Source organism: Periplaneta americana, chromosome 17, assembly GCF_040183065.1.
Source record: "Periplaneta americana isolate PAMFEO1 chromosome 17, P.americana_PAMFEO1_priV1, whole genome shotgun sequence".
NCBI lineage: Eukaryota > Metazoa > Arthropoda > Insecta > Blattodea > Blattidae > Periplaneta > Periplaneta americana.
In genome coordinates, this window is record NC_091133.1 from 28,282,138 (window position 1) to 28,296,523 (window position 14,386).

General features: G+C 35.6%; 1 protein-coding gene across 1 annotated transcript in view; it reads right to left on the reverse strand.

Moving 5' to 3' along the window:
• Positions 1 to 14,386, reverse strand: part of LOC138693260 (uncharacterized) — a 519,508-nt gene that overhangs the window by 27,015 nt on the left and 478,107 nt on the right. The window contains exons 5-6 of the mRNA XM_069817101.1: positions 10,704 to 11,135; positions 3,554 to 3,792 (exon numbers count right to left, since the gene is read on the reverse strand). Coding sequence (XP_069673202.1) covers positions 3,554 to 3,792; positions 10,704 to 11,135 — 671 coding nt within the window. The remainder of the gene's footprint in view (positions 1 to 3,553; positions 3,793 to 10,703; positions 11,136 to 14,386) is intronic.

Consider the following 14,386-nt stretch of genomic DNA (forward strand, 5'->3'; position numbering starts at 1 on the left):
GTTTTTCGGCACCCACCTGGCATACACTTTTTGAACAGCAGGTGCTTAATGACAATCTCATGCAACAAGGATCGCGATATCTGCGGAAAATGGCTGCTCAGCTCCGTAGTCATGAAGCGACGGTTCTCCATGATGCACTGCCGCACCAGCTCAACATGATCATCATTGATGAGGGACGGTCGTCCATTGCGCTCTTCATCATGGACACTTTGACGACCTTCGGAAAACTGCCTACACTAGCGACGCAACATCTGCATACTCATGATGTTCTGCCCATAGACCTGACAGAGCTGCCGATGAATTTCAATTGGCAATGCTTTGTGCATTAAAGAACTTTATCACCGACCGAACCTCGCAGGCGGCGGGAGAAGGAATAACAGCTTCCATTTCGGACCACTGCTGCCACGCTACTGGCACTATGCGGGACCTGTCTGGCTGGCATATGATTGATACGTCATAGATCTGTTACGCATGCGCAATTGACACGGCTAATTACGTTTACTTTCAAGGGGGAAAAATCGGGAAACTTACTTTCTGGATGCGCTTCGTATAATTCGAGCCCAGTGTTTGGCCACATTGAACTACAAGTTTAGTGAACACATACCTACACTTTCTACTGTCTTCCGCAACCAACGAACTACTGATATTGCACATTTATAAACTTGCACAGTAAGCTCACGAAAGAAATTACATAGTGTATTCATCTAAAAAAAATATGGTTTAGTTAACGACGCTCGCAACTGCAGAGGTTATATCAGCGTCGCCGGTGTGCCGGAAAACGGTGATTCACATTGTTTCCGGACGCAGATTTAACTTGGAGGCATGGTAGGTACATTCACGCCATACTTTCCAATTATTTAAATTTGTTAAGACAACTGGATTCGTGAATATTCTGTTGCATCTTTGAGTCTACTAATTTAATTATATTGACAATTTTTTGTGGAATTTCTTTAAAAAAAACCATTACATCATAACGACATGTCTAAAACTGTTCAAACGATTTTCCCAAATTCTAATTTTTTCTACGTAGATTAATTACGTACATGTGTGCAATTAAAGAGCATATTGAATTTACATTATACTTCAGTCTTATGAAAATCAGATTTCTTGATCATTAATTCATTAATCATGGAATCCAGTAACCATGTAAAGTTATGTGCGTATAAAAAACAGAAGGTTATAACGCTTTTACATAACTGGACGGACTGAGAACGAAAGATAATCTCGTAATCCCAAAACGTGACCCTACAAAAAAAATCGATGCTAGTGTAGTAAATAGGCAACAGTGAAAACTCTTTAATTTTTATATGCAAGTAATTTGTCCGATGCCATATAAAACCAATCCTGATCTCCTTTCATTCTAATTCCTTCAGCTAACATCAGTGTCGAGAGTGTATTCTACAGGATACGACGAAGGCTTACTCGAGCTGCAGTCTCTTCTCACATGTACAGTTATTTACGAGGGGATATAAAAACACGAGAAGCATAGCGTACTCTAGTGATGGATCACTTTATGTCTTCAGCGCGCGCCGTTTCAATCGATCTTGCTGCGGAATAGGAGAGTCAATTTTCTTGACAGAAATACGAAATTTCATACTCCCGCAGAAGAGGAGCGCAAAAGAGCTAATGCGAAGTCGTCACAATGCGGGATTGACTCCAAGCCGCTCCGCTACAGCTCTATACTTTTTTTGTGTCATATAAGCTTATTATCGAGAGCCACAGTTCAAGCTCGGTATTTTGACCCAAAGATTTTCATATGGATATCCTTTGACAATTGAACTATAATTTAATACTTTCACTGTATCAGACGTGGTCAGAGATTATTTGGAATTCTGCATCATGTTACAGATGCAGAAACACTTAATGTTTCGAGGCTACGTATCGGCTTCCATTATCAGAGAAGGTAATGAAAGGGGATTTATCTGTTCTGTCCGTTGAACAGCCATTCTCCAGATCTGAACGTCCAATGCAGCAGTGTATGGGGGAGTGGGTAAATATATAATGTTGCACTAAATTAAATTAAACTAAATCAGGATAAGCTGAACAAAATTAACTAGCTAACTAAATTAATAAACTAACCAAAACAATTGAACAACTAAACTGAATACAATATAATATTTGTTACTCAGTCAATGAAAAATCAATGTAAAATAATGACTTATATTATATGGTCATTAAGTTTTATACACATAAATTACATATTGCAAACGTTTTCGCCCATTCAGGCATCTTCAGGCACAATTATACAATATCTCAGTATCAAACTGTATAGTCATTACATTGGTGGTAGATAAACTGTTTAAAATTAATGATGTACAACATCTCCAATTAAAATGTAATATTACAGGTCATAAAATTAAAATAATATTAAAATAGAAACAACGTAGTTTTATGATTTAGATATTAGCTACAGGTCCGATAGCAGCAGGTCGTCCCACATCTTCATAACTACTTCAAACATAGGATGTTTCATAGTGACCTGTACAGTTACCACGTTCAAACGACATATAACCCATCAATCATTGGACTCTACTGAACAAGTTTCACAGAATATTATAAAGTTTAAATCATAACACTACGTTGTTTCTATTTTAATATTATTTTAATTTTATGACCTGTAATATTACATTTTAATTGGAGATGTTGTACATCATTAATTTTAAACAGTTTATCTACCACCAATGTAATGACTATACAGTTTGATATTGAGATATTGTATAATTGTGCCTGAAGATGCCTAAATGGGCGAAAACGTTTGCAATATGTAATTTATGTGTATAAAACTTAATGACCATATAATATAAGTCATTATTTTACATTGATTTGTCATTGACTGAGTAACAAATATTATATTGTATTTATCTATATTAATTGACAATCTGAACAATTTTCATCATGCTCTCTAAGTTACTAAACTGAAGTTACGCAAAGGAAAGTGAAGTAAAGTAAGTAAAGGAAAGTAAATAAACTGACTGAAATTTAAACTAAAGCTGAAATAAAATTAAAACTACAACTAAACTAAACCAAACTAAACTAAAGTATAAATTAAACGAAAGCTATGCTAATTAAACACATTTAAATCATGTACAGAACATGGAAAAGTAGAACTGTGGAGGCTCTAAAAAATGAAAAAGTTGACTACTTTCCGAAACTAAAACTGCATGAAGACTTCGGTAATGTAGAAGTAACCATAAAATAAAAGCCTATTGAAATAACTAAGAAACTATAGTATAAGAATAAATGCATCATGAATTAAGTGAACTACACGTAAATAAAAATATATTATATGTATACATAATTATGTGTGTATAAGTACCAATAAACATATATGAGAAACAGGCATGAGATATAATCAAATACAAATAAGAAACTTGAAATGTCAACATGTTTACATACATAACATAATATTAAATAAACATATTAGAAATGGACAATAAGATAGTCTAATGTTTAAATAAATAAATAAATAAATAAATAAATAAATAAATAAATAAATAAATAAATAAATAAATAAAACATATGGAAGAGAAGGACAGTGCATGTTATTGCTAACCTCTATGCGGAAGGTCCAGCCCTCCAGGCTGAGTAGCCGCAGACTGGAGTTCTTGGCCAGGGACTGACACACAAGCTGCGTGGGGCCGTCCTCGAGGATGAGTCGCTGAGAGCCCAGGTCCAGCAGCTGAATAGATGTGTTGTCCGCCAGACCTAGGATCACGGGCAGCACCTCCCCCAGGCGCGTGCCCCCCTCCAGCCGCAGCGCGTCCAGACATAGCGACCGCCTCACTGTCTCACCTGCAATTTTTATTGTCGATCGTGAAACTTGATTAAGGGAGGCTTTCTCATAATGGGCTACGCTTGACGGATCGACATACAAAACTATTAATGAGTAAATATACTAATTCATTTCAGTGCTACTGTACGTTAAATTCCATTACTGAATTCGTGGAAACGTTTCACAATCTATAATTTCATAACCTCTGGCACACAATATTGCTTCATGTACACATGTGCTAATTTATTTTAGTAATAAGTTTATAGACCGGTTATGTATTTCGACGAAATGTGTGTTCTAAAATTTTCGGAAAGGTCTTGTTTCGTCGGTGTGCGATTTGACGTGGAATAACTCATACACAGATTACAATAATAGTTATAACTAAGTCCTGCGTCTGGCTACCTAAAGCCTTCGAGCAACGCGCAATACTATAGGTATGTACGGAGTACACACTTCAGGTCTGATGTTCAGTGAACCATATCAAAACAAAACAAACAAAACAAATCTTCCAATAGAAGAATTTGATAGCAGCACTTCATTAGGGAAGAATAAAACGTATTTTATCAGAAAGAAAGCAAATGTTTATTTTGAAACACCTAAAATGCTTAAGTCACTCATTGTAATGTTTAGAGACTCGTAAAGTAGTCAATGTAAATAATTTTGTTTTTACTATGATTTATTGTATTATTGCAATTTCCACAATTTATTTATTTATAAATGTGTACATACATAGGCTGTGTCCAGTTACAACAGACCATTCCAAGTGGGCAGCCCCCGTGAAGCCGCGTGGCTGCCCTGGGTTCGGAGGAGCTGTGCCGAGCCCCAGAGAGAGACAGCGAGTGAGTGGGAAAGAGACGGAATACCGACCTCTTAGAGGGTTGCACGTGTGCATGGGGTAGAGTGAGCGAGTGAGGTACATATATGGATGGAAATTTTTATGACACATAGGAAGAATTCAAGAATGACAACAATTGGCTATTACAAAATAATACAACAAAATAAAATTATCCTTTTTTTCTGCAGTTAGGAAGACAAATGACATTTCTTTGATTTCTTTCCCTTTCAGCTATATCAGGGAACATTGTTTGAGCAGAATGAATGCGTAACACTGCTTCCAACGCAACATCAAACAAACATGACCTAGTTTTACTCTTATTCAGGTTCATGACTGAGAATGTGTGTTCGCAAAGGTATATACAGGCAAACATAACAATTAACTTGCATGTCAATGCGTGGATAAGCGAAAACTATTTTTGTTCCACGTTCTTATAAAACGCAACGAGGCCGCCTGGAATATTGTAATATCTATCTTTCAAAACTGTGTGAACTGAAGCCTTATCAATTCTCTTTGGAATTTGACTGAGCCTGCTCAACATTTACAAAAAAAGGGCGTCATAATGTTCACAAAGTTCCTACACGCGGCGACAGATTGTTTGTGAAGAGAGACTGACTCAACATTATCAGGAAAGGACACAATATCTCAGAAGTTGAAATCATGCACTCCTTAGTAAACATTCATCCGTAAAAGGCCGGCTACTTTTGGCGATATTTAGGGCAACAATATAGCTTGCATGAACAACTCTTTCGGAACTTGGCTCACTCATTGTGTGTGAAAGAAAGGGAAAAATGAATTTTTAATGACATTGTCACTATAAACAAAATACATACGTAGTTAAACGGACAGAAAAATTCTTTAACAGTTTAACAAACGTTTTTATAATAATTCCCATACATTGTTGACAACTGTTCAAAATAAACTTACTATAACCATTCATTGAATTATATTGCCTTTAGAGTACTTAATTAGTTGAAATGATATATACCTCATCGTAAGAAGACTGCATTTCGTCCTTTAGTTTCGTTAGTAATGTCTTAAGGCTGGTTCACAATAAACCGGGAACGGAAATGAGAACGAGAACGGAAATATTGTTAAAATAAATGTATTTAAATTTGAGCATTCACAACGAGAACGGAAATATTGTTAAAATAAATGTATTTAAATGTGAGCATTCACAATTAACTATTGTGAATGCTCAGATTTAAATACATTTATTTTAACTTTATTTCCGTTCTCGTTCTCGTTTCCATTCTCGGTTTATTGTGAACCAGCCGTAACTCTCTTCGCCGATAATATGAGCGTGGGTATCAGAATGTTTAACTTCAAAATGACGCTTAATATTGTACGGTTTTGTTGGTACATTGATATGGCATATTAAAAATTGAACATGTTGTCGTCAGATTAGACAAGATACAAGCCCTCTCAAGAGGGGTTAAATCCTGAACAGACTGTCGACGTACTTTGCTTCATTCTTATTCAAAACGGTTAAGCACGACTGATGGTACGCATAACCCAGCAATGCCTGCAGAATATCATCGAACAGACGAGAAGAGTTGATGATTGTATGCATTCGTACACCACCACAGCCGCAGCGACAGAGAGGAGTGGGGATCCGCCCTGGGCAGCGTCAGGGCGTCCTAGCCCTCAAACGCTGTGTTGGAATGGTCTGAGTTACAACGTTCATGTGTGAAACAAGTAGGCCTATTCATAATAAAATTTCTGTAATTTGGCATTACAGACGGTAAATACGTGGAGACAAAAACAACCTACAAACATTTCTAAATGAACAAAAGTTGAAGCATTAGGTCCGAAATATATTTTTATATATATTCATATTAACTCATTTTTAATTGTGAATATTCAAATTTTAATAATTCCAACAAAGTTTCATATTATTTACTTCTAAACTCATTTTCACATTAATTATATATATATATATATTTTAAAAGTGCAATTTAAATATTCAAAACTCTGTAAACAGGAGAAAAATAATGAACATTGGTTTTTACTTTTTGGGTGAAAAATTTATTGTGAAACAAAAAAAAAAGTAGGCTTATTTAGAATGTAGATGCGTTTTACTTACTGTGAGAATAATCTCCTGCTGCCCATAACATGGCTTAAAATAGATATTTTGTTTATTATTAAATCCACGTGACATTATATTTGGTACGTGAACGAGTAGTATTCTCATTGTTCAGTGCGTATACTGCCCTATACGAATAAGCAGATGTAAATACACGAAACGGAGTGGGGAGACGAGTCAGAGCTCTCCGTTCCAAGCTATGTAGTATAATCCATGTTCACCTAACTTGTACCCAAAGTAACCAAACATAGGACTTTAGTTATACAGTGGAACTCCACAAATAGACACAGCAATGGTCCGTGTGCGAGACGAGGTACGAACTCTGCCTTTCTGCGGAGTACTGCGGGCATTGGTAAACATAAGGGCTGTACAATGCTTTTTATGGCGTGCGGACCGAAACATAAATAATTAACGTACATAATTTTAAACAATATATTGTAGTATATGCAAAATATATAACAAAACAACTTCGTGATTAAGTATAATATACGTGATAAATTTGAAACATAAAACAAACTTCTGGAGGAAAAACTCTCTAAATGTACGAGTATCTACATACAGAGCTTTCATTTCAAAACTTCCCACTCTAAATAAATAGTTATTTAAATTGAATTCAATTTAAACAAAAATCACGTAAATTTAGATATTGAGGGGGAAGTCTTAAACCAGGCTTATTTGCATTTTAGATTTAACCTCCCACCCCCAGCCATTCCCACTTTGAAATGTCAAATGTCACCCCTATATTTTTGTACTTAAATAGGCTATGAAGGAGCATTCAATTGTTTATACACCTCATTCATTTGTTTTCGCATCTTTTCTATCGTCGTCTGGCAATCCGGATTATTGTTATTGTTGATTAGAGCTGAAGAGAATAAAGCTACAAAAACTTATTGAGCATTTCTTGTAATAGTTGTGTTTGTGTATTAAATTATGTTAAAATGGTGTATACCCTTCAAGAGAGAACATAAATCATCCTTATTGATTAAATTTAGGAAATTACACAAAATAGGCTGTGTTTTCATCCTACAATCAACTGATAATAACAAAGTTTCTTATAATCACTACAGAATGCTCGTATTTAGTTGGTTATTTAACGACGCTGTATCAACTACTAGTTTACTTAGCGTCGATGAGATTGGTGATAGCGAGATTATTTGGCGAGATGAGGCCGAGGATTCGCCACAGATTACCTTGCATTCACATTACGGTTGGGGAAAACCTCGGAAAAATCCAACCAGGTAATCAGCCCAAGCGGGGATCGAACCCGCGCCCGAACGCAACTTCAGACCGGCAGACAAGCGCCTTAACCGACTGAGCCACGCCGGTGGGCCGTATTTAGATGAATTTTGTTTTATTCCATGCACTGTTCTGATCGAAATCGCGAGCTTGGTTTGACAAGGTTCTAACTGACAAAATCGATGAAATTGAGATTGTGTACTCATAACCTTTCATTCAATCAGATCTTTATAGGACACTGACTTTTATCGTTATCTGTTGACAAATAAAGAAATTAATACTGTGTCATAGATCTATCTGCAATGAAATTAGTTATTTTTTTAATTTGACAAGGTTGTAACTACAAAACCATAGCTCATGCTTTTGTTCTGCAGTGTTGGCGGTTTAAAAGCGCATTCCTGTCACTGAAACGTTCTTGGTTATCTACTCATTGTTGGATACTCGTATAAATAATTTTTCCTGAAGTGACTTTATTTATGTTCTGTTAGATTGAATCTTATAATACAGTCATGAGTGAAAATAAATCCAAGCAAGATATTTTCTCGAATAGTGATTCAGATGATTTCGTCCCACCTACTTCTACCGAGACCAACCAGTAGTGATGAAAATACTGCTAAGTAATAAATTTAATTATTTCTGTAACTACAGTGTGTCCAAAAAATCGAACCAGTTAACAATATTCGCAAGAATTAAATTTGTATGAGTGTCACAGTTATCCATTAGACACTGTTGTCACATACCGCATTCCGGAATTAGTTTTCTTTTAGAGTGACCTTAATTATGAGCCCTTTTTACCATATCTCATAATATTATAATGGTGTTATTTAAAATTTTGTATACACAGTGAGCACAATAAATTATTTTTATTACTATTTTCTGTTACTGTTATAAATGTGTTACTTCTTGACTAACTGGAACATAAAACTCAGAGTCTGTGGGCTATAAAGTAAGTAACTTATGTTGTTTTTAAACATTATAGGAAGAAAGTAAAAAAGACATCACGACGTAAAAAAAAAAACTAAAATTTCCTACATTATGTGAAGATCTATTCCTCAACCATCGAACGTGAATATTTATTGTGCGACAGCAACAGTAGAATATAAAAGTAACATTATAACAAACAGTTTTAAAATGGATGTTGATGAAAATGAAGTAGAAAAAAGGAGTACGGTTGGAATTGAAACTAATACAAATCGTGAACCACCTCAAAATACACCAAAAAAGAAGAATGTACGGAAGGTTATGGCCAAACCAGTATCGTGGAAATGTAATATGCGAAAGAAAGCACATCAGGAAGGTAAGGTGTAGACTATGTGAATCGTAGAGCAGAGGAAAATCTGTTTCATAAGAAACTGTAAATATACCAAAAATGTCAGGCAATATGCAAATATAAATGTAGCCAAAAATACTCACAAAGAACAAGTAGAGCTTCATAGAACCTATTATTTTCTGCAGTCTGCTACTCTCCAATAGATTTAATAAGACTGTTAAAGCAGGTGAACCATCGTAACTCTTATCGGGTAATACAAATGAGAGCAGAAGATATCAAGGATTTTTTCAGCAACTGTAAAGGTATTCAATTAGGGCCTACAAGACTGTTCTATTTTCGCAACTAGCTACTCCGAAGTTCATAAAAACATGGGCCTTATCATGAAATCAAATACAAATTAACCCATGAGACAGATGAACAAAAGAAGTTGCTAATATCAATTTTAATGACACAGAGGGATGTTGAAGCCTGTTCCACAGCATCAATACGTATATTGAATATCAAACCAAAACTCCAAAATAAGAAGATTGAACTCTCAGATTTGAAAAAGGACATCAAAGCAGCTATCCCTTTCATGCCTCTGGAAGACAAGTTACTACTCAGCAACCCACTTAGTATAGACTAAATACATTTTTGTTTGAAATAGTGATACAATCCAATATTATTTTATAGTTGATACCATAATGTTCTTTTTTCAACATAGATTTACGGTGTTTTAATTTTGTGTCCCTATAATCTGGAGTTGTAACTAACACATTTTTTGAATAGTGATTAAAAAGTTAGTTTGACAAGGGTCTATGTGTACTTACACCTTTGTAACTTTCCCGAAGCGTCAAATTTAAAGTGACAAGGTTCTAACTGCATTTTCGCTACCTCAGATTCTACGATTTAAAAAGAAATTTTTTAAAGAGAACTCATTAACACTACTTTCCATTGATATCTAAGAAGGTATATAACATTATTTCGAAAAATATTCATAAATAAAAAAGTTATAGTACAATGAAACTTTAAACCCAATTTTCTCAGAATAATGGTTTTTGCAGTTAGAACCTTGTCAAACCAAGCTAGCGAAATGTCTTGAGCGATGGCTCTGATTGATTCACCTTTTTTTAAACCGTTCCAATATTTGTAACTTCTGCTTCAACATAAGTACACATTTTTTGTTCCCTGCCTTGCTGCCAACGTGTACGAGTATTTGCACACTACTGCACTGGTTCAACTGGTTAGCCCTGTGCAGCGCGGGACAGGGTGCGTTGATTTACCTTTTATCGTGAAGTATACGAGAGTGAGCGTCTATTTGCGGAGTTGTAGTGTAACACAGACCAATTCTAACAGACTATATTAGATCATTTGTAATATTGCCTAAATTACAAATTGTTACGTTTATTCGAGTTTATTTTACGCCGGTTAGAAAAGATTTTAGGGTGCTCGTTAAGTAATTCACATAATCATCAGGAATTAAGAGCTTTTTCCAGTGGAAATCTTACTGCCTTCACACACTGACCTAAACAGAGGGCGTCCTCGGCGCCGAGCAGACACTTGCTGACGTTGAGGCTCCTGAGCTTACAGGCCGGGTCGCGGGCGGCGTCGAACACATCGTGGAAGCCTGAGCCGGAGTGCACGGCGGGGTCGCAGGCAGGCAAGGGATGAAACAGTCTCTGGAAGAGCACGGAGTCGGAGTTCCTCTTGCTGTCGCCGCTGCTGGAGTTGCTGTATCCGTCGAGAAGGAGCTGCTGAAGCGGCTGGCGGGGCAGAGTGGCAGGCCTGCTCAGGCTGTTGTAGCCGCCCATAATGCCGCGCGGCAAAGACGAGAAATAGTATGAGGAGCTCGTCGTGGTCTTGGGCGAGATGTTGCTGGTGAGCGAGGGCTGCTTCACCATGTGCTGCAGTGTGCTCACGCCGCTGCCCACGCCCCCACTGCTGCCGCTGCCAGAGCCTGGAACACATTTCTATCTCACTCAAACATCCTTATAACTCTGTAAAGATGTATATTTTAAACAAATTACTTGAACATTGAATTTTAGAAATATGCCGTGCCGTAACACCTGACCTGAGGCATCATGCGTAGGATTCGCGTTACAGAATGCATGCTTGTTCGACTCCTCATGGGAAAGGAAATTTTTCATGAAATTTCGGCCAGTATGTGAGACCGATGTTCACCCAGGATCGTGTTGAATTTGGGGAGCTACGATAGATAGCAAAATCTGGTTACGGAAACCAGCTCTAACTACTCGGGAGACCATCATGCTAACCACACGATACCTTCGTTCTGGTTGGATGATCGTTCACCTCTACTAAGATGTGTGGTGGACGTGAGGCATGGACTGTCGCGCCACGGATTGAAGAAAAATAGGATTAGGAATATATAAATTAGTTTCTTTTTCTATTAGGCCCATGTAAACGTTCCCACGAATTGTTGGTTTATTAACTATTATAATAAGAGTTAAGTAATTATTTATTAGTACCATGTGTTTCTTTACGAGATGTTACGCTGCTGCCACATCCCATCTGGGGCGGCTTTTCAGGTGAAGTGCCAGTTCACCTATTTGTATGTAACATGTATCATTTTACATCATACTAATTCATTTTAATTACTACCGCTACCGAATTTATAAAAATTTTCTTTCAGCCTATATGAGTAGCGTTAGTTGTATGAACAGTAGCTCTACCCGCGCGCTGAAAAGAATGTCAACTGTTACGAGCGCGGAGTGAAGTGGAGCGATGTTTATTGCAATTTATAATACTGCAGGGCAGTCTGAACAGTGGTTCACGAACTTTTTCGACTCGCGAACTCCTTACACAAAGATCTGAATAGAGCGAATTCTTTATTAATGTAAATAATATTTAACAACCATAAAGTAACTTAAAGTTGCTGTAGTGACGATAAAAATGCCTACCTTGGGATTCCTCTCAAAAACGATGCAACAACGCTTAAAATATTGAAACTACCTACAGTAAGTTTAAATAAATATACATTTATTTTACATTTAAAAGACTGAAACCGAAATTAAATAAGCTAACAATACAATAGCGTATTTTCCTATCTTAGAGTTCACACATATTAATTTAAACATACACTGAAAATTACTTCATCATCATCATCATCATCATCATCATCATCTGCCTGTCAAGTAATAGGCCTAGTGGCCTGTTACGGTCTCCCGCCGTCTTCGGAATGTTCGACCCGCAGATCATCTTCCTATGGGAACGTATCGGAGCATCTGTTTTGGCTTCCTGGAACGTTGCATTTTATTGACATATTGTAACCAATTTTATTTATAGTCACAGAGATATTCAGATATAGAATTACTTCATTAATATTATTGAAAAGTTTTGTGTAGTGAGAGTATTATTTATTTTTTAGATAGGCATATGAAGAAAACGACCTCTCGAACAAATACTTGGATGAAAAATGTAATAAGGCTGTTATGGCTTTATTAGCCAACACTAGGAACTCCTTCTTTAAGGGGTTAGGTACAGCTTACAGCAGTAAAATTTTTGGAAATATTCAACATTTTTTTCCTCCATTACTGTATCTTGTACAATAATGAAAATGGATATGTGTAAAACACTGTCCTGCTGTATGAAAAAATTATTTTTACGATTTAAAAAAATTATTTATATATATTTTTTTTCAAAATTTATAATGATAGCAGTTTACTGTGCAGTGATGAAGTGTTTCCCTCATAGCTCATAAACTTATTAACTTTTTCATGTTCTCTCTCTTTCATTTTATTGCTGAAACTCATGTTTACAATATCATGCTCTTTCAACTACATTCCTTAATAAATAATATTTTTTTATTTTGTGTCAGAAGAAAATGCTGATATTTGACCATTTTTAAAATGAATTTATATTTATCAATCTATCAAAGATAGAGAAGTGATCTTGCATCATATTGTTTATTGTTAGTAAAATAACATGTACAAAAATACAACCTTAGTTCTTCCCTGAAGGAGTAAAAACTCGTGCTCAGGGAGATATCTAAACACAAAGATAAACACAAACAAAGATAATTATTTGACACAAACTGGGTCAAGAAAAAAAATTACAGGAATAAATTAAATTTAAAAATACAATTTCAATTTTAACAATTTAAGTCATACAAATATATATACACATACATATTAAATCAATATATATTCTTTAAAAATTAAATTCCTAACGCTATTTTTGAAATTTCTGATACTAAAATTTTCCAAATTTGGGTATTTATCAATTATTTTATTGTATAACCTTGGACCAAAGTAGGTACCATGGCTCAGAGCTGTGCTTGTGAAACACTTTGGTTCCTCTAGTCGTATAAAATCGGATCTTTTAGTTCCATATTTATGATGATACAATTTTAATTTATTACGACTTTAATATGACATGCATAAATACACACAAAAATTTCATCACAGAATGTTGGATAGTTTCTGAGTTGTGTGGGAAATGCTTCATCACTGCACAGTGAACTGAATTTTGAAAGAAAAAAAAAAGTATATAATTTTTTTTAATCGTAAAAATATTTTTTTTTCATATAGCACAAGGATAGTGTTTTACACATACTAATTTTCATTACTGTACAAGATCCAGTAATGGAGGAAAAAAAAATGTTGAATATTTCCAAAATTTTATTGCTGTAAGCTGTACCTAACCCCTTTAACCAAATTCTTATTTATGACAATGATTTATAACTATTCTGTATTCAGTGGAAATGGCATTTAAGTAGAGAAGATTTCACAGACTACTTAGCAAGAATGTCACCACAAACAATACATTGCGGCCTTGGACAGTCCTTGTCACCTTAAATTCAAATTTAATATAATTATCATCGTACTTTCTCCTCTTTACACACGGTTGATCTTTGTCGGATTGACACACATCACTAGAAATTTAATCACTCGATGAGCTTGATGAAGCACTCATTCCCGATTTCTGTTTCCGTTTACTTTTCAACCGTTTATCCAGTTTAGACGCGAACTGAAACGATTCTGATACTGATACACAACTGCATTAATAATTGCCAATCAGATCAAGTAGAGGTAGTTAATTGTTAATTTAAATTTATTATGTTTAGAAATTTACGATTTGATTGGTTGTTCATTTCCTGAGGTGGAGCTTAATCATTCCCAAGAGAAAATCCGGATTTTAGAAATTGATGCAGAAACATTTCTTCAAAAATACACCTCAAAGTACAATTCA